The sequence below is a fragment of the Emys orbicularis genome, chromosome 9, assembly GCF_028017835.1.
Source record: "Emys orbicularis isolate rEmyOrb1 chromosome 9, rEmyOrb1.hap1, whole genome shotgun sequence".
Lineage (NCBI taxonomy): Eukaryota > Metazoa > Chordata > Testudines > Emydidae > Emys > Emys orbicularis.
In genome coordinates this window covers 10,373,006-10,394,517 of record NC_088691.1, presented here as the reverse complement: position 1 = coordinate 10,394,517, position 21,512 = coordinate 10,373,006, and the positions used below count along the sequence as shown (strand labels likewise).

Here is a 21,512-nt window from a genome sequence, read left to right as displayed (position 1 = left end):
ATTCTTAAAAGCGCCCCGCGGAGCAGTATTAGGCGCTCAGGGTACTGTACAATTATGAATATCTCTATAGGGTTCTTTAAGGCTTGCTATGAAGATTTGTTTCTAATTGCCAGCCGTTCATCTGCACACTGTTTTATAAAGAGCAGTGTTTTAAGTTACCTACTTAGTGCAGCACTAATGTTCTCATATAGATTTTCTTTTAATTCTAACACCAGCAATTAGGAATCACCTGCTGGCTGCAGGCAGCATGGAGGTCATCTACTGCAATCTCACATGTTTAGGACTTTACAGCACTGAATGCTCATGCACAGCTATTCTCTTTGAAAATTGGTCTTTTTGAACAAGATTAAGGGTTCCAAAAATCTCCCCCCCCCATTTGGAACTAAACAAATGCATTGGATTGCCATAAAAACACTTTAAATACAGGCTGAATTGCTTCTGGGCCCCTCGGCATGGAAGAAAGGGGCCAAATGTTGCCGAGGGGGGATTCCATGCCCTTTTCCCTGTCAGGCAGCTATCACTGCTCCAGCTGTGGAGCAGCTGACAGACTGCACTGCTTCTGTTCCACCTGCGCCATCACCCACAATATTCTATGGAAAGCCTCCTATTGACTTTTATAGGTGCTGGATCAGGCCCTACTTATGCATGGGGCCAAGAATATGTGAAGAACACCCCACATCTCGCACATACTGGCTGCTGCCAGGTAGCTCCTGGACTAGAGGAACAATTTGCCCCAACAGAATGGACAGAAGAGTTGAGTACTGGTGTGACCTATACTGCACCTACACTTTTCCTAACCCAAAGGGAAGAAAACATCCTCCTACTGGAGTATCATCGGTAACGTCTCCCCTGGCTGAGCTCCACAGCTCTTCCATACCAAGAGACCCACATGGCATCAGCAGTTAGTAGCTATTTGCACAGCCAAGGGGTTATATTGAAGGGTATCCTGCAGCATGAATGTTTTATTTCTGAGTCTCCAAACATACTCCGAAGAGCATCTTTAATGTACAGAAGAGCTGAACTACACTTGATTAGGTCTGGGAGCAGTTAGCAATCATACAGTATCCAAAGGGACCGAGAGTATTTCGCTAAAGCCACTTAAAACAAGCTGACGCACTTCAGCCAAATAAAGTGCCTTGTTCATTGGATCTAGCCTGTTGTGCAGGGGAAGGTGCAGTGCCATTATTACTGTGGCAAGTCTATTAGATCTCTCTATCCTCATGCTTATTGCAGCTGAGGTGAGGAAAATTTCTGTAATGAAACCAGGGAAAATTTGTTTCATTGCCAGCCTGGAACTTGGGCCAACTTTGCAGAGGTTCACAACCCTTTCAGCAAAAGTGGCCTGAACTTCCAGGGAACAAAGCTGAGGTTTTCATGGCTTTGAATCCTGAAATTTGCTTAATTGACTGTTCAAATCAAAGCTCAGGCGGGCTCCAAACTCACCCAAACTGAAAGTAAAAGAAAAGCCTGTAAAGCCTCCTTTGGACCAAAACTGTGAGCTGTTCCCCTTAGGTATTATACGCATTTGAGTACAAACTGGTCACAGATAAATTTAGGTTGGAAATTAGAAGGAGGATTCTAACCATCAAAGGAGTAAGGTTCTGGAACAGCCTCCGAATAGGAGAATGGGATTATATGCAGGGGACTGGACTAATGACCCAGGAGATACCTTCCAGTCTATGTTCCTCTTCTTGTCTGGCATCAGCTGATGTGTGATTTCTAACTCCATGCCCCAGAACCATTGTTTTTGCAGTAACAGGTGTGAACTCTATCTCATTACTTTGTTACAGGGTGGAATGTGATATTCCTTGTTGCTCTGAGGACCCAATGATGTAATTTCTAGGTGGCATAGGGCCCAGCTATGGGTAGGCTGCAGTATTGTCTCTCTCTGCATTTCTTTAGTATGTGAGATCATGTATACTATTTTAACACCAGCCTCCTCACATTTAGTTCTTATTATGTGATAAAAGCGTCTATCTTTGAATAAAAGAAGGAAGCCGGCATTGCGCAGCAGATGCACTTTTACTCACTTTTACTCACTCACTCATAGCTTCAAGACAGTCAGATCAGTTTAGGTGTCAAATGGAAGTGATAGCTAGCCAAATTCTGGGCAGCAGGTGATTACGTTCAGAGGCTGGGCAAGAATTTTCTCCTTCACCACAGAGTCATAGATTTTTAAAGCCAGAAGAGACCATCATGATCATCTAATCTGACCTCCTACATAATACCGGCCAGAGAATTTCATCAAGTGACTCCGGCATCAAACCTGTAACATCTAGCACTGCACAATTTGCACATCTGGTGTGGCACTCATGTTTCCTTACATGTCCCCCCAGAGAAGTCTAATGGAAGTAGTGGGCTAAATTACTGCAAATACGTTTGCACTCAGTGGAGTTACCGGGGTGGAAGCTGGTGCAAAATTTGTCCCATACACTGCATATTGGGGAGTGGAGTCCCTTCTGGAATAAGCGTGTTAATAATGTCATGTGCCTTGTCTCTCCATACAACTATTATTATTTATTTTAGTCGTGCTTACTATGTGCTAGGTGCTTTGCAAGCATTTAAGGATGATCTGTGCTCTGAGAAGCTCACAATCTGAAGAGCTGTAAGATAGACTGAACTGTTCTCATTTCAGATGGCTGTGAAGCTCTGGAAGTTCCCTTACATCTGCTCACTCAGGGTCTGTTTACTCAGTGCCCTCTTGGTTGGCCTTAGCCAGGATACATCCACACATCAGAGCTGCTTCTGTAGCACACCAGTTTGCCCATTTAGGGGCTGTTATACTTGTCTCCAGGTACCAGCTAGCATTTGGTCCATGAAATGTGGACAAGTGCAACCTACTAATTTTGTCTGGACTTGCATGCGTAGCCCTGAACAGGGAACAAGAGGAATCTGCGTCATAGAGTACAATATATATCATGTGCTAAAGTAAGGTAGTAATGGTACCATACCTTCATTGACCATCAGATCATAATTACATTCCTGTGATTTTATACTGGAGGTGAGGGTGTTTTAGCATTAATATAAAGATTCAGATAATTGGCTGACTAAGTGCCTTCACATTTTCACCACTATTACGCCTTCACTTTTATTAAACAGCACTTACCATATATCAATGAAATATTCATTGGTGTTTCATTACTGAGCGAATCATTGAAAAAAATCACTGCAATGGAGGTTAACTTTACTTTGGCTTCTTGAAATGACATGGTACTTGCTATCTAATTAACACATATTTTTATGGCCCTCATTTGGCTTAAGGATCAAATTGTCAAAGAATTTGGTACCAGCCCATATGAACTTTTCAGTCCTGCTGCGTGATTGGAACGTGACCGCAAATTGTGTAAAGTTTTAGTATGATATAAGAGCTGAATTTCACCTTTGAATGATTAACACAACAATCCCTCTCCTCCTCCCCACCCAGGGCCGGCTCTAGACACCAGCCTGGCAAGCAGGTGCTTGGGGCGGCCCCTCCGGAGAGGGGCGGCACGTCCAGCTATTCAGCGGCAATTCGGCGGACGGTCCCTCACTACGGCTCGGAGCGAAGGACCTCCCGCCGAATTGCCGCCGCAGATCGCAATTGCGATCGCGGCTTTTTTTTTTTTTTGGCTGCTTGGGGCAGCCGAAACCCTGTCCCCATCCCCGCCGTTAACCGTGTATTTTCATGACAAAGTATTGAGTGGCAATACTCACTTTCCATTGCCTCCCCAAGGAGAGGGGGCCTGGGAGGCTTTTGAAGAGTTCTGGAAGAAACAAAACCAAAAGGTAAATACAGGAGATAATTCTCTGTTGGTTCAGGAGGAGATGCCAGAAAGATTTAAAGCAGATTAATATTGATTACGAGGCCTGGCACTTCCTGTTTTAGCTGCAAGAGCTCTGGTGCATACACAATATCAGCCCAACATTACAGACTCATAATAAAATAGCTGGTTGGATAATTAGTAGGCTCCAATCAGGAGCGTGAAAGTCACTTGACAAAAGACTCGATATACCAAAACTCCAGTAAAATCAGATGCAGTTCGTAAAGAAGTGGTTTAATTATCCTTATCTAAAATTTATTCTGCAAAGTAAGCTCTTCAAAGGCTTTCCACCTTCAGGGGGATCTGCACGCTTTTCATCAGACAAAGGAAGCTTGGGGTTTGATGTTTGGAATTAGGGGATCTTATATATTGTAGGTGAATGTGATGCAATACATATACAACATGAGGGGAGGAAGAGTCTGATTGTAGGGATCTGAATGAATTCCCTTGCTTTTATAGTGTGTATAACACACACCTTCCCTACCCATTCTCTCTTTTGTGTTGGCACAGTACCTAGCATATTGTGGGTGCTACCACAAGCAAACAAATAATAAAGCCCAGACTTGGCTAGCTTTACTCAGATTGGATAGTATCTTATTCAGCAACAATTCCCATTAAGGGTGGTTGAATCAGGGCCTTAGTTATCTAAGGCGAGTAACAAGTTGCCTCTCTATATAGTCTCTCTCTATATAGTGACTGTATATAGTGCTTTTCCTGCAAAGATTTCAAAAGGCATTCTGAAAATTCAATTAAGCTTTACAACACCTCTGTGAAGTGTTTGAATTATTATTATTATTATACCCACTTGATTACTTTCATACTCATTTTGCATGTGAGGGCCAAGGTCACAAAGAGAGTAAGTGGTAGCCAGGAATAAGACCTTGTTCTCCTCACTCCTCAACCATAGCTTTCAGAAAATATTGTCCAATCTAGATAACACTATCCAGCAGAAAAAACTGATTTGTTTGTGTGGTCTTTGCATTTCCTTAAACATGTCAACACTGAATGGAATGGCTTGGATTAGATGGTGTGTGTACTGTATATCTGTGTGCATGTCCACACATGCAAAGGAGAGGGATCATTGAAATAATCTGGAAGATCTTCAAACCATGAAAAAGCAGCTTTGACATTAGCTCTCCTGAACATCAGGAGAGTGCTGTGGGTTAGAGCTGAGTAGAAAACAGTTTTCGCATCCCATGAACGTTTTTGAGATTTTGAAAAATGTTCTTTCCCAAATCAGAACAAAAAGAAAAAAAAAATCTCAAAAAACAATTGAATCAGGCCAATGTTTCGTTTTGTTAATTTTAAAACATGACATTTTGATTTTGACTTTTTAGTTTTTTAAACATTTTAAAACATAAATTAATTTAAATTTCAATTCAAAATGTCATTTTGACCTGAAAAACTGAACATTTTTGTAAAATATCAACATGAGACATTCTGACAATATTGAAACATTTTTTTCTTTGTTTTTTAAATAGTAAATTTGTCTAAACTGACCCTGTCTTGCAAACAGTTTTGGTTTTGATAAATCTGATGAAAAAAAGTTTTGTTGAAAAATTCCTGACCTGGTCCCTGTACTGCAGGCCTAGTAGGGTGACCAGATGTTCCAATTTTATAGGGACAGTCATGATATTCGGGACTTTTTCTTATATAGGTGCCTATTACCCCCACCCCATCCCAATTTTTCACACTTGCTATCTGGTCACCCTAAGACCTAGTGAGTCACCTTCCACATTGAAAAGTGTGCAAAACTTCAATTTGAACAACAGCTCTGTTTAAAGGCCCAAACCATTTAATAAAAGGCTTTGCACTCCCCCAGCTGCCCTGTTGAAAACCTTTGAACCATGGCTTCTTTGTGGCAAAGATAAAAGACAGAGAGCATCATCTAGCAATAGGAAAATAATATTTTGTTAACATTTTCCTTTCTTAAATGTGAGTCTCCTAGACTTTGAATACAAAGAGAGCCTGAACATACAATTCATACACAGTTCAAGCCTGTTTCTAGTGCACATTTTCCCAATTTTACACTAATGCACAGCACCTTCACTAGATGAAGTCTCTCTTTTGTGTCATTCAATCTGAAGCTCTAAAAAAACACTTCTGAGATTTTTTAACTGCTACTCAAAATATGGGCCTGATTATTTACTCTAAATCCACTTTGCTCTGGCAGAGTCAAGGGGTCTTAAAGTGAGAGTAAATTATATTTACATGCACCTTAAATTCCCTTTACACAACTAGAGCAGGGTAAAGCGGCCTTTTTCTAAAAGAGAATCAGGCCTAAAGCCTTTTCTTAGAAAGAAATGTTTAAAAAAATAATGGTCTACTGTAAAATATAAACTATCAACATTTTCCTTCAGAGCCAGGCTGTTTTCCCCCCAAGAGACAGTAGCCTAAATTCAACATGGAATAAGTCTGAAGTAAGTGGGAATACATTCCATGGAAGATTCTAGGCCAGTGAACGTTGGGTCTAAGCCCAATAAAGTCAACAGAAGGGCTCCTGATGACTTCAGAGGGCTTTGGATGAGGTGCTGACCAAGGAACAAAGCCATTAAAGTTGCAGGGAGTTGTCAAGTGCAGAAGTGGGGAAAGTAAGATCCGAATCAGGCCAGAATCAGTAGTCGGTCAGAGCATGGCTGTAGGTTTTAACACAGGATCACTTCAATTCCCTCCTCACAAGCATCCTGTCCACCTCTCCCATTGCAGAGGTTAAAGGTGGGGCTTATGTGGTGCAGTGTGAGTTGCATGAGCCCTCAGTGCTGGGATGAAAGTCATTCTGTATCAGCATAAATTAAACAGACTAAAGATTACCTTAAAATATTCCATCAGAGATCTGGAGTACTTCATAGCATGGTCTTTCTTTAGTTTAAACATTCTCAAGTAGAGGAGTGATAAGCATCGGTAGCTGCGGTATTTAGGAAAGGATTGTATTAATTCCATTGCTTAATGAAACCTATAAACTATAAAACAAATGCTGATCTATATTTTGCAGTCTCTCTTCCAAGGTTAGATTGAGAAACATAAGCAAATGGAGAAAAATAAAAAAAAAATGCACAAAAGCATTAAAATCCTATCTTGAGAACAGTATAAATTAGACAAATAAATGTTTAGTCAGCTGCTGAAGAAATCCATTCGTTATCCTTTAATAGTTTAATGGAAAACAAGAATAATGATCTTGTGTAAGCTGCTTAAGTAATTCAGTACTTTTAAAGTCCTCTAGGATTTTAGCTGTTGCTACATTGTTGCAATGGGACTCACCATAAAACTGCTAGTTTCTTGTCTCCTTCCGTGGCAGATGAGCCTGTGAAATTCTTGAGTCTCATTGCATACCTTGTAAGAAAGGGGAGGAGAAGAGGAAATTGGGCATTAAGATGCTTCGAGGAAAATTGGTGACACTCTGAGAAATAACTAGATCTGCTTCTAAAACTACAATAAATAATGACCACAATGTTTCACAGTAATGGGATGAGTGTAACATTCAACAGAAAGCAACACTTAAAATTTGGAGGACTAAAGCAAATCATCAGCCCATTTTCTGGGCCAATGAGGTGAATTATTTCGGAGTGTGTCAATGCTGCCAAGATAACATTACAGCCAGCACTCTGGGGTGACAAGCACTGTATTAGTTTGCAATGAGTGCCGGCCAAAAATGTAAGGTCTCAGTCCTGTTTGCACTGAAGAGGAAAATAATATACAGCTAGGTTTTACATTTAACAGTGTGGGGTTTGAATAACACCTTCCAAATCCCACTCATAAATGCCTCTGCAACATCTTTAAAATATTTATATATGAAGTGGTATTAAATAAAGGAAAGGTCATGTTCATAGCTTTTTAAGTTCCTAGCCCCATTAATTTATGATGCTTGTATATTTTGTCTTTCCTTTCTATTTAATTGCTGCTGTCCAACATTTGGGTGATAAAAGGTTGAGCATTCCCCCCCCCCCCTTTTTTTAAAGTTGCTTTAACGGAGCACACTCCATTCCATGCATTTAGTCGCTTGAAAATCAATTCATCGCATAAAATCATTGTTCTGAGCCTTAATGCAATTTCACAGGTACTTGTGTTAGAATAAGTAATAGGGTTCAGTGTTGCGTAAGGAAGTTTTAAGGTATCCAGGCAGTCTTGATGAGTTCTCATTTACAAGGAGGTAATGGAGTGGCAGGCTGCACTGCTCTCCTGCTGCCACCCCTGTCATCCCGTCCCCGCATGCTCTTCTAGCAAGGCACCCTTTAGCTCCTTAGCATTCTGTCTTTCATGCTCTTTGTTACTGCTCCAGTCACATTGAATGAACGTGGTCAAATACAGAGATGTGTTTCTCTTCAGGATTTGCAGCATTAAGTTAGGGATTTTAGTGTTACAATTAGTCTATACACCTCTGAGAGTCAGATCTCTGACATTTTGAGTCACCGTGATGCTCCACTTGTTTTCGCAAATAAATGACTACTGTAGCTACCCACATCTCAGAGCAGTTAAAATGAATGGAATAGATAGAACAAGGGTCTGCCTGTAGACAGCATCGTGATGGGGAAAAGTAATATAAATCTCTTCTACACAGTATCCAACTGTACAAATCTATGTTGAAGTTACATTAAGGGCCACTTTTAAAAAAAAGGCACACAGACACTTTCACACCTAATTTGCACCATTCCCACTGTGGCATTTGCAAAGCATGTACTTGCATGTGCAAGTGACCATGCTTGCAGTTATGGTAAGTGTGTGTGCAAATTAGGCTCAACTGCTGCATGCACAATTTTGCACATGCATTTTTGAAAATCAGGCCCTATGCGGCTTACTTAAACCCACATTATACTGTTAAATCATCAGTGATTACTGCTCCAGGATCCCCCAACTCTCTTATTTTGTGAAGAATCATATTGTGTGAATCTCTTAGAGTTCTGGTGAATCACGAGCAGATGAGCAGGGGTTTAGTTTTCTTACTAGTGGAACCATCTGTCATTCATAGCTTCATATATTTGAAGGCCAAAAGGGACTATTATATCATCTAATCTGACCTCCCGCCTAGCACAGGTGACAGAAATAGAATTTCATCAAATGGTTCATGATCAACCCCAATCATCACAGGGGTGGTGTTGCTTTAAAAATGTATATAAACACAACATATTCCAGTGGCCCTAAGAGTCTCCTCTTTCATATGGGAGAGATGTCAGGATGGCAGAATCTGGAAAGGGTGAAGAGCAAAATTCCTAGTCTATGACGTCAACTGTAGACATCAGCACAGAGATCTAATTTACTTGCACAGAACACAGGTTCTGATCCTGCACTATTAAGGTCAATGGGGGCTTTGCCATTGCCTTCAACATGCACAGGACAAACCCTTAGACACTAGGGTGAAGCGTGCTATAGATAACCCTAAGCTAGATAGATAGAACCACTCAGCTTTGCTTCACGCTCCTCCAAAACATGCAGGCTACTTATCAGCAATTATAATACTTCCGACATAGCACATTTCATCACTAGATCTCAAAGTGCTTTACAAAGGAAGTCAGTAAGATTACCGTCATTTTACAGATGGGCAACTGAACAGATTTGCCCAAGGCCACCCAGCTCTCCTGAGTCCCAGTCCAGGGCTCTCTCCATTAGGCCATGCCCCCTCCCCGACATACCACTCTTGTGCCATTTGAACAAAAGATAATGCTACGGTTTACTTTCTCACACCGTTTTGTGCTTATGTATTGCAGCACACAGACTATATTGAGTGACCCACAGTTAAGATGCAGGTACAATGGAATGAAGGGGGAAGACTGGTATAGCCTTAATTCTTAATTTCACTGTTCTTCAGGGTTTAACTCTGATCCTAAATGTTGTGTGAACATCATTTGTGTGGCATAATCTTTTACTGTTCTTCTTTTTAACAAGTGTTGTATGTAAATACATATTTTAAAAAATTGAAAAGGCTTATTATTTACCCGAGAGTCACAGCTTCTTCAGATCTGATACATTTTATTATGTAAATACCTCCTCATTCAAAATGTAAAACATGCATTTTTTTTGATAGACTCTAATAACTAATCTGACACGTTAGAGTCGCTCGTATAAACAAGTCCCATCAAAACAAACATTTGGCCTGATTCTGCTTTTTTCCCCCACTGGTGGAAATTAGGAGTAATCCCACTGGAGTTAACGGTGTTATACCCCAGTGTAAAAATGATGAGAGCCAGAGGGGAATCAGAGCAAATGGGCAAAATCCTGATTGCTTTAATCACAATTAAATTTAATCCTATGGATTTCAATGGGATTATCTGGGAGTAAAGAGAGCAAAATTTGGCCCATTCGTTACTCCGTAGAGTAAATTCTATGGAGCCTACCCTTTAGGGCAGCTATGGAAAACAGGCGCTGATTTTCAAATACTAACTCAGGCCTTTTAATATTAGGCAAAGTCTCTTAAGTTCTGGACTGAAAAATTACGTTTAAAAAAATTAACTCAGTGAATTTCAGTGGCTTTTTATATTCCTTTAACATTAAAAAAAATCCAACCAACCACTCTCTGTTTGTCTGGATATACACGTGCAAAAGTTGCTCTCTGGATGCGACCTTATATACCAAGTTACAGCCTGGAACAATTTTTTACAGCCAAGTTATAAACCTCTGCAAAAACAGGGTTTAGAATAGAAATCTTGATCGACTCATTTTAATGTTTTGAATTATAAAACTACACCTTTTAAAAGACAAGTGTCATTGCCAAACGGTGAAATTACTATACTTTACTTCCACCCACTACATTTCAATTTTAATTTTATGAATATTGCAAATTATAACACTCACATTATAACCTCTAAAGGGGATAATTTATAAAAGCAGTGTCCATCAATTATAAATTTTCCATGACATTAATAAAATGGCAAGAACTAATTATGATGACTTCTGAGTTGAAGATGCCTTGGACAAATCATTAATATGTTGAAATGATATTTTTTAAAACAGAGCAGGTTCTAATTATGACTGAAATGAGATTATGAAAATGATCACAGAAAGGACATTAACCTGATGAGTTCCACAGTCTCTGAGTACATGGTGTATGGAGATTTAGCTTCTAATGGATCTCGCTCCATAGCATTCCCGCACTCAATGAAGGAGAGAGCAGCATCAGCATAATTCACTGCTTTGCCGAACTTCTCCAACTGAAATAGGAAGATGAAACTATCAAGATGATGCTTCAGCTTTTATTTCCAGCTAGATAGAGCACAATGTATACAAAGCAACATTGACATTAAAAATGCATACATTAAAGAATTAAAGCCAGGTCATGTTTTCACCAAGCTGGACAGATAACATAGGGCCAAGTCCTCTGCAAGCGTAAAAGAGTGGAGGTCTGTTGACTTCAATGGAGCTACACCGATTTATCCCAGCTGCGGGTGAGACTCAGTACAGTCTTTAAAAAAATCCATGTTGCTCCTTTGATATACTAGGGACTAAGTTTGAACGTTAGTATGCAAGAGGTAAGTAACAAATCTATGCCACTTGTCAGGAAAATGTGACATTCCTTTGTGATTGTTGACCCTCCTCCCACTCCAAAATCTCATCACTTATCTTGCAAATGACACCCTGAAATAGTGTTAAAAAAGTAAAAAAAATATAGCACCGCTAAATATTTTATTTTACTAGAATTTTAGTGCAAAAAGGTTTTTAGCCCTGATAATGGTTGTGATTAAACTGACTTAGACATACTGATTCCTTTTTTATGTGTAATGAATATTATATATGACACTTTTATAGTAAGTATTTTATAATAGTATTTTACATGTTCAATTTCTGATAGGTGGATGTAAAACTTTCACTAATATGACATTTAATGTAAAAGAATCAATAAAGCTGAAGTCTTCAAAAATGTCTTTGCATGTCTCTATCAAAATATTTTCAATGCACCTGCACACGTTTTCTATTCACAAAATGGCAGCTGCTTATAACAATAGATTAAAGTAGAGCTTTATAAGGGCATATTTTACTCTGCTGCTACCATTTAGTAGCTCTCCTCACAAGACACATTCCACGCTCTCTATTTTCATGGGGCGCTATCATGTAGATTTTTACCCTATTGTTCTAATTGCACAAAATTCGGCAACAAAAGTTTGTTTTGTGTGTGCTTATGTGACAGATGCCCTCTTGGCTGACACAATGGGGAATGAACCAGGGATCTCCAGAGTTAACAGAATGAGCTGCTACAGCTTAAGGCTTTGTAGCTGCAGATTGTAACAACTCATATCCTCTGTGGATTGGCACAGAGGGGGACATGTAACACCTTCACCAGTGGGTTACACTTATTCTACAGTACCCTCTGAACAGTCAAAAGGGAATGCAGACCTCATCTCATTCCTCTCTCTTTTCCACCAATCACTTCCCTTGTTTTACCCAAGGCAAAACTTTGTTTTGGGTGTTTTTTGGAAGCTAGTTTTCTGTACAATACAGAAAATTATTGTAGCTTTAAGCTGATTTAGCAAAGGCGCATCCTCTTAATCAATGGCGATAAAGCCATGGGACCTAATGCTGCTCTTACAAACAGCAGTGTAAATCCAGGGTAATTCCAATGAAGTCAATAACATTTCTCTAGTTTATTGATGGTGCAAAGGAGAGCACAATTAGGCCCATTATCTCGGGCATGTTGTACGCTCTGTGTAGTCATTTGTTCTGATCACAGTGTGCCTAATCATAAATGAGTGGATCCCTTGCCCCTCTTCCAGCCAAAGACGGGTTTACATTGGGCCATTTCCAAATATTTCAAGCGCCCTTGCTTTTGCCAGAAGTCCCTTCTCTGTGCAAGCACAGCAGCATCGCTTCCACATCTCCTTAACATTTCCTGACACTTGCAGGGGTCACACACATTATCTTCCCAGGCACAAAACCACATCTTTCAATGTGGCGTGCTTCATTGTGTCAGCCCAAAGTAACCAGAAGCAATTGTTTCCATAGGACAACTAAAGCCATGGGACCGTACGGTAAATGAGTTGCTTGGAGAAATATGTGTGTGCAACCGCATTTGATGAAAAAATAAAAAAAGATCCAAGTAGTGGAAAGAAAAGGCAGATACACAGTTCATGGGCATTTGTGGCTGCTAACAACTTATACCACAGCAGCTGGCCTGGCATTCTGATCAGAGCACTGGGGGTGTCAAACTACATGTGACATGAAAGGCCTGCCTGCGGGCAACAACATGATGTGCCATGCCTTTTCCTGTTAGTTCTGCTTGAGAACACCCCTAATTCTGCAAGGCATAGTCAAAGGTAAGAAGATGGGAGACAGGTCAACACTGTCTTGAGTGAATCAGGCTGTGGAGAAAAGCGGATTGACATAGCATGTTGAGACCATCATGAGCTTGAGTCTGTAAATATTTGCTAGCATAGAGCAGGCAGGTTTATGCCACAACGATGTGTGTTTTCCTTAAAGGTCAATCAGCTGCAGGAGGTGTTGTCAGTCTGCTTCTGTGAGCCTTCCCTGCGTATAGATGTCAGGATTCTGACTCAACATGCTCTACTGAGTCAGTCTTAAGTAATCAGCGTGGGCCACCTTCTGTAAATGGGCATGTCAGGAGGTCTGACTTCTAGCTTAGTGACAATCAGGGGATGTTGCCAAAAACCGGAGCCTGAGCTCTGCAGGAAACACGCTGAACAGCTTCGTGCCCCTGAATCGGGGAGCTGAAATTGGCAGCTTGATCCCTTCTCTCTTTGCCACATACCCCAAAAGCTGCAACATTCCTAAACAATGGGTGCTACATGGTTTTTTTGTTTTTGTTTGCAACCACAGCCATTTGCAGGCATGAATGATAGATTCTTTGCTGTCAAATAAACTGATTTGCAGGAAAAATATTGTTTTCACCCTTAAAATAGATAATTAGCCACCCAAAGACTATTAGTTGTCCCTGCATATGATTTGTGGGGGGAAATTTAGAGGCCAGGCTCAATTTTATTTTATAGTGACCTTACTTAAAGAAATAAGAGAGTTCTATATCACTAAGGCTGCGTAAGGGAGCTGCTGCATGGAACCAGCTGCAGCAGACAGGATCAAAATCTCCATTACAATGGAATGGCCGTACTGCAGAGCTGGTCAGATAAAGTTTGATGGAGCCATAGCCCATCAAAATGATCAGTTTCATCTAAATCAAAATGCTTCACCAAATTGGGTTGATTTCGTGAGAAAACCAGAAAAAATGTTTGCCATTATAAAAATGTCTTTTTTTTCAACTTTTACAGAATGAAACATGTCATTTGAGATGACTTTCTTTTTAAAAATTTGTATCACATTATACATCATGTAATATAATACAGTTATATCATAATGATTCAGTCGAGCCAACGTTAATTTCCGCTTGGAATTTTCCTTCACGGAGAATTCTGAAATTTTCAGTTTTGAAATCCTTCGGAAAACAAAACTTCTTTTCTCTGCACAGCTCTGGTAGGCCACCTTATTAGGAACACTGTGTTAAGAGTTAGGAACAGTGTTCAGACTTGGGTTTGCTGTGGTCGGCTTATATGAAGTCTGATCCAAAATCCACTGAGGTCAATAGAAAGACTCTTTTTGGCATCAGTAGTCTTTGGATGAAGCCCACACTGTATACGTTTACCCTGGATGATCCCTTCAGAAACACACAATTTCAGTGCTTGAAAAAAAAGGCAGAAAATGGATGGAAACTTACCAGTGCGTCCGCTTTGTGCTTTAGCTTCTTAGCCTCTTGCATGTAATAGTCTGCATTGTGAAGCCTAAGGAGACAAGTTCATTCTTTCAGGGCTACGTTTTCATACTGTTGGACAAACGTTATCTGAGAAGAATGCTGACCGTTTCTAATAGACAAATATGCCCACTTATTTGTTTAAATTTATTCTGATATTAATACGAAGCTGCTGAATGTAATGATATGCTTAGTGAGCATGTGACTGATGAGCACAAATGGCTAGCTGTGGAAAACAGCAGCCCAAAGGGGGCCATTTAATGCGTGCCGAATAGAGGAAAAGGCAGAATAACTCAAACCGATTAACTCTAACAAGTTTCCATTAGAGAAGCTAAAATAAAAAATTAGGGAAGAATTACCCTGGAATTCAACATTTATAATCTGAAAACATTTGTCAAAAAACTCTTAATAAATGATAAAAAATCATTTATCAAGAGAAAAACTCTATGTACCATCATGTATTGATGTTGACGCTAAGGGCCCAATTCTGCCTTTACGTCACAGGCACGGCTCCCATTGTTTTGCCAGTGTGAAGACTGTTGATTCAGACCCCAAGCATATAACTCATATTTAACACAAATGGATTATTAGACATTTAGATAAAATCTTACTCCACATGATTGGACTGTTTAATACTACATACATGTCATCAAATGTTATTTTAGGTCTTCTTGACTCAGATTTCCCATTGGAGAGTGTAGGCATTGTAGACCAGATGTCTGTTTCTAGATGGCTGGTATCAAGGAGACTGTTTGTTGGTCTATGGCGAGATTCCTCCTCCTACGGAAGAGAATTTTCATTAACGCCTTAAACTTTGACCCAAACACCTTTATGTGTTAAAAACACTGAAACAAAACAAGAAAAACACATAACTGGCACAGCTTGAGGTTAAAATTCAGATACTTGTTCACATTTTAGGAACCTCACAAATCACCCTGCTTTCCCTTCTACTACAAACCCACTAGATTAATTAAGCACCGTGATTACATATTGCTCACATGCCTGACCTCATTAACACATGCTTTCAGAAAGGTGTAAAGTCAGCACTGATACCACAGAACACTATTCGCTAGAGACCCTTATTAAAAGTGTTGGGAGGGGAAAGAGATTCTGGAGCATTAGCTGATTATAAGCTAGAGATATAACATAAGCAGTTAGAGTCGGCAATTGGAATTCATTTGTGAACTCTGTTTATAATCAGATGAACTAAATTACAGATTAACCAATGAACTATGGAAAAGCCCTATAATACATTTTAGTGGGGGAATATTTCAGATACCAACTCAGTGGATAAATCAAGCATGTATCTGACGGATGATGCTGGGATTGAGGGAGGAAACAGCCTGGTGGTTTACATAGCACTGTTTATTTGCTGACATATGCAGTTCATTTTGGCATTGATTTTGGTGGAAGGCATGTGTACTGCTCTGGCAGTTTGAAATAAAGTGACATGATGATATCAGAAAGCAATAGGGACAAGCGAATAAGGTAAAGTGAATTGTCACTTACATTCTAATGCAACTTGAGTGTTTTCATTTTACAATACAAGGTTGGCAACCTTTCATGACATGGGAAATTGTGAAAAATGGGGCCAAACACACCCATTTCTGCAACAGTCAAAAGGCAATGGAAGCAAACAAGAAAATAGTTCATTACGGAGACTCCATAATCCTTTCTAAAATGGTCTTAAAATTAAGCATAAATTACCATTTTTCTCTAAAAGTAGGTATCCAATTGCTGTGAAATTTCATACAGGGTTAATTTTCATGCCCCTTGAATTTTCTAAGCAGTTTTTTTTTTGTTTCTTTTCATAGATGTTAAAGAAGAAGCCTTTGAAACTGGCTAAAAAGTTTCCTTTGCAGCCCTACTTTTCATTGTTGACCGATATCTATTAAAAACCTCATTGCCTATCTAGACAAAACTTGGCAGAGAGGAGGCCCCTGAGGAGAACTGCTCAAATGGGAAGATTTTTAAAAGAATGTGGAATTTATGGTCATTTTTAGCTGTTATTCTCATAATAGCTCAAGTTTATGGACTGTGCATGCAAACTAACCTGATTGATGGAGGCCAGGTGCATGCAAGCCGGATAGATGGGAGAGTCTGGGTGCACAGAAGTCTGATTGATGGGATGTGGGGGTGATGGACACATACAAGCCTCACTGGTTGATGGGGACCAGGTGCACATAAGTGTGACTGGTTCAGAGGAAGAGGACGAGAGGGGCTGGGCATGAGCAAGCCTGGTTGGTTGATGCTTAGGGAGTGAGTACATGCAAGCCTGACTATTTGATTGAAAAGGGGAGGGAGGGAGGGAGAAAGATTGGTGCACACAAGCCTGATTGATGGGGCCCAATGCAGGCAAACCTGATTGATGGTAAGTTCAAACCTGATTGGGTGTACATAAAACCTTCCCCAGGAGGAGCTATGCTTTTCTGTCAGATTTTATCCTACAGCAGAGCAGGCCTCATGCGCAGCTGCTGATGGATAAAAAATATTCTCCTGTTGCACTTCTAATGTCCCCACTTCCCCTCCCCTCACCCCTCATTCAATGCCCGCCCCTTATTAAGCATGACAAGAAACCAAGGGAACTCCCACACAAAAGACTTTGCTGTGAAGTGCGAAGCACTGCTACGCATAGAACATGCCTGACACAAAAGCAAGGAGATGGGAAGTGAGGCCACCTAGCAGCACAGAACATCTTCTCCTTCACTCACAACCATCCACCCCTTGTCATTTCAGCTACCTTATACCATGGAACGTGAACAGCAATCGCCACTCTACTCTCCATAGGGATGCCACTCCTTCTGCACACGCTCCTTTACTGACCTATCTTCTCCTGCCACAGTCAACCCCTGTGCCAAACCTCAACAACTGCTAGTGTTGGGGGATAGAGTAACCTGGTAGAAGGATATACCCATACAGGCGACAGCAGGGCAGAGTTCAGATTGTGTCATGTGGTCTGTAGTTTAATGGGAAAGCGCGTGCCTGGGGGTGGAGGATGAGACGGTCTGTAAAGTTAGGAACTTAACTTGTTATTGCTTTGCTATTGTGGGTTTGTGTCAGGCATTTAATGGGGGTAACAACCCTAACTACTCCACAACAGAGAGTTTTGTGTATTATGTAGGTATCCCAGTCAGAAAGGTCTTGAGTTGGCAGAAACCAAATCAAAGCAAACAAAGGGAAGGAGGAAAGCAGATGAGGAAAAAAAAGCAATTCAGGAGGTAGCTTGAGGTAGAAATGCAGGTGCTCAGATATTTGGTCCCTGAGTGTGGTACACACAGGCAATTTTTCAGCGGATTTTTATTGGGCGGTCAGTTCAATCTGCAATGCTTAGTTTAGCTACAGTGCTTAATTACCAGCTGAAAATTTGGGGATATTAGTCATAAGAAATATGCTAACACTATAGAAAATTCATCAAAGATTTTTTTTTTTTATGTGTGTGGTTAAAACTACACAGGCAGGAGGAGTAATTGCAGATAGTCCACTGCTGTAAATCTAGCCTATAAAGTGGAGGGACCAGGTGTTCTAGTCAGTTACACACAATGTCAAATGGATGCTTAATGCCGATCTAAAAATGGAACTTGCAAGAGAGCTTGTGTACTGCTCTCAAGCGCTCCATGCCTAGCCGCTCTTCAGTGGGGTTACAGAAGGATTTAAACACAGATATTAAAAAAAGAGAGAATCAAACAGAACAAAGCTTAGTTACTTTTGTTTTATCTTGTTCACTTTCAGCAGCTCCGACCAGTTACTTACACAGATTCCTTTGGGGTTCGAAGAGGATTTGTTCTCATTCTTTCCGAATTTAGAAGAAGAGGAAGAGTTGCCGGTCTGCAAGGAGTTTGTGACGCTGTTCTCTTGGCTGAAGGAGCTGTTGTCACTGCTGTGCCGCCTGTGTGCTGGCTCATCCAGCAGCGGGGATAACGGAGGAGGGAACAACTTCTCTTCTCTTTTCTTAGTCACCTTTTTAACTGAACTCCCGCTGCAGGGACACAGACAAGAAGTGGTTGTGGGACAAGCCTTTGGGTATTTTTAAATTTTCTACATCACCAAGCACTTGATATTATTTAACTGGAGGCCAGATTCTGTCTTCATATGACTATGAGTAGCAGGAGGCCAGTGAAGGTATAAAAGCTACTCTTGCCTTCTTTGCCTCTTCAATGACGGCAAAGGCCTTTTGTTTTGGGGGGGAATATTTTGTTTGACTGTATTAATACAGTTGTGGACACTTGAAACACTATACTGAGTCAGTTGTCATCACCAGGGCCGGCTCCAGCATTTCTGCTGCCCCAAGCAACAAAAAAACAAAAACAAAAAAAAAAAGCCGCGATCGGCGGCGGCAGTTCAGCGGCAGGTCCTTCGCTCCTAGAGGGACTGAGGGACCTGCCGCCCCCGAATTGCCGCAGGTGCCGCCCCTCTCCCTTGGCCGCCCCAAGCACCTGCTTGTTAAGCTGGTGCCTGGAGCCGGCCCTGGTCATCACGGAAGGCATAGGGGCCCTGATCCCCCAAAGCACTTAAGCAGATGCTTAACTTTATACATAGGAGTAGCCCTATTTGAGGTTAAAGGGACTATTCTCATGCGTAAAGATAAACATTTTAAATGCATTGCTGGATTGGGGCCCATATGCCTGCTCTTAGCAAATATCCATCATACAGTACAGCATGTGAATGAAGAAAATGGTTTGTAACAGCTACCAACCAATAACCATAACAATAACATGAAATTATTTCACCTCACGAGTAAAACTGATGTGCCCCACTACAGAAAATGATTCAGAGCAGCTGGCAAAAGCTCTTGAGCGAATACCGGTTAATGAATGAACCTGGTTTAGAAAATAAATAGGTTTTTAACGTGAAAGCTGACACAATGCTATGGTTGACTGCCTGTTTTGTATAGAAGAATGGTCACTAGTGTAAAAACTGCAGCTATGTTACCCCCCCGACCGTTTAACATGTTAATTTGGTCATGGATTTTTATTTTAGTTACTGTCCTAGTCCAGTCTATGAAGATTACTTGAATTTTAATCTTTTCTCAGACAACTAATATTGTACTACAGAGTCATTTACTTTTCATGATTATTGAGTAAAATTTTCAATAGCAAATTAAGTTAACAAAAATGTATGTGCCCCCTTAGTCAATTTCAGTAAGTGTCAGGAATTATAGATTTACAATACCCAAAGCAGCAAATCAGAGAGGAACAAGCAATGCAAGCTGCCTAATTCCTCAATCTGGTGATATTCAATACCATCCTCCTTATTCCAGCCTGGCTGCGTTTCACAATGTTACCAATTTTAATGATAATTGTGTCTATTTCAATCATTTTCTAATTGTGGCTTTTGTGTCAATTTTAATAATACGAAAGTGTATTAATATTCCTGAAACCTTAGTAGACTATAATCAAACAAAACCCCGATACACTGTATTGTCATTGCCACTCAGAAGCATTTTCAGTACAATTAATATATGGCTAAAATTATCCTGTTGAAAGCTCTTCATTATATGAAAGCTCTTCAGAACAAGGGACCTTCACCAGCACAGCCTGTCTATGGTCTTACAATAGGAAGGTTATGGATACTGACTGCACAGCAGAGGGTTTTACTCAGAAAACAGGTTGGTCAGCTGACTAAGACCAAATGAAAACAGCTGTGTACCAGGCAGTTGGGGAACTGCTAGAGAAGGTTGGGGAAGATTTGCCAGAAAACTTTTCAGAAAGGTCTCATTCAAAGCCTTCCTGGCATCCCTCCGATCTCCAAAGTGCACTGTGGCGCTCATGTGAATTACCACAGTTCTAGGTTATAACAACACTCAGCTACACATTTGTTATCTCATTGTACAGTTGGGAAACCAGACACAGGAAGGCCACACAGTGAGACCAAGTTAGTGGCAGAGCTAGGAGCAGGACACTCACACCTCCTGATTCTTAGACCAGCCTCCTATCCATTGGACCGTACTGTGAGTGAAGAGATAGACTGGCGGCTCTGGCCTAGCCCAAGATCCATCCATCCATGTGTGTGCCCGCGCCAATAGGGCACTGGGAGGTAGGTAGGAAATGGAGTCCACTTATGAAAGAAAAGCGAGGGTGGGGTTTGTGATCCTATCCCCACATTGGAAAGTCCGAGGGGCTCATCTTCTCCCGCCTAAACATTTTGTTGAGGAAAAGGGAGTTGGGTCTGATGGACCCACTTCAAAAGTTTTTGCAGAAAGACTGAAGGTCAGTTAATCCCCCACTTGAGAACCTAATCCAGCCCCTGCTTTAGGATGTCAAGGTTATTCAGAGCCTGCCTTCATAGTTTCATATCCATCTGTTGGAATTCAGGCTGTGTGGAGTCTATCACTATGACCTTTGGAAGGGGGCAATCTTAGGCAGCCACATAACAACCTAACCAGGATTACCCAGTTGCTGCTACTAAGGGGGAAGTTAATGACATCTAGAATAGGCTCAGCGTTGGTGGTTGGGTAGCTGGAAAAGGCAGCAGCTGCCAGGATAGCTGCCTATTCTCTTGGCTAGCGTTTGTATATATTTCAGAGAGCTGGCCTCCGTTTTGGGGGCATTGCCTAAAATTTTGCACCTACACCTCAATTGTTAGGGGCACCTCAGTTACAGGTGCAGCGACTCAGATTTGGCATACAAGTCATTCTGTGGGAGGCGGGGCCTCAACCTAGCCACCCCAAAAATATTCCTCTGTGTGTGTGTGTGTGTGTGTGTGTTTATTTTTTATATTTATACACACACACAGGAATATTTTATCTATATCTATATATAAAAATTAAAACAACGAAAGTCCTTTGGCTGTTTCAGCCCCAGATGCAGTTATGCATTTCCTTAGTTGCCCTTTAAATACAAACAGAGTTTCAGGAAAATTAACTTTTGATAGCAATGTTATCCACTTCAGATTCACGATGTTAACAATAACCTCCGTGAAATCAATTGTTACCAGTAGTTAACTGGACTGTCACTTTGCTTTGGGCTGTTAATGAGCTAACAAACTGGTCTTTCATTGCAGTAATCACTAATTTTGAATGAATTTATTGCAATAAT

General features: G+C 40.8%; 1 protein-coding gene across 1 annotated transcript in view; it reads right to left on the bottom strand.

Moving 5' to 3' along the window:
• The window catches only part of AFF2 (ALF transcription elongation factor 2), a 290,365-nt gene that overhangs the window by 4,305 nt on the left and 264,548 nt on the right, over positions 1-21,512 (bottom strand). The window contains exons 13-19 of the mRNA XM_065410909.1: positions 18,229-18,454; positions 15,122-15,258; positions 14,446-14,509; positions 10,803-10,939; positions 7,059-7,130; positions 6,612-6,705; positions 3,694-3,743 (exon numbers count right to left, since the gene is read on the bottom strand). Coding sequence (XP_065266981.1) covers positions 3,694-3,743; positions 6,612-6,705; positions 7,059-7,130; positions 10,803-10,939; positions 14,446-14,509; positions 15,122-15,258; positions 18,229-18,454 — 780 coding nt within the window. The remainder of the gene's footprint in view (positions 1-3,693; positions 3,744-6,611; positions 6,706-7,058; positions 7,131-10,802; positions 10,940-14,445; positions 14,510-15,121; positions 15,259-18,228; positions 18,455-21,512) is intronic.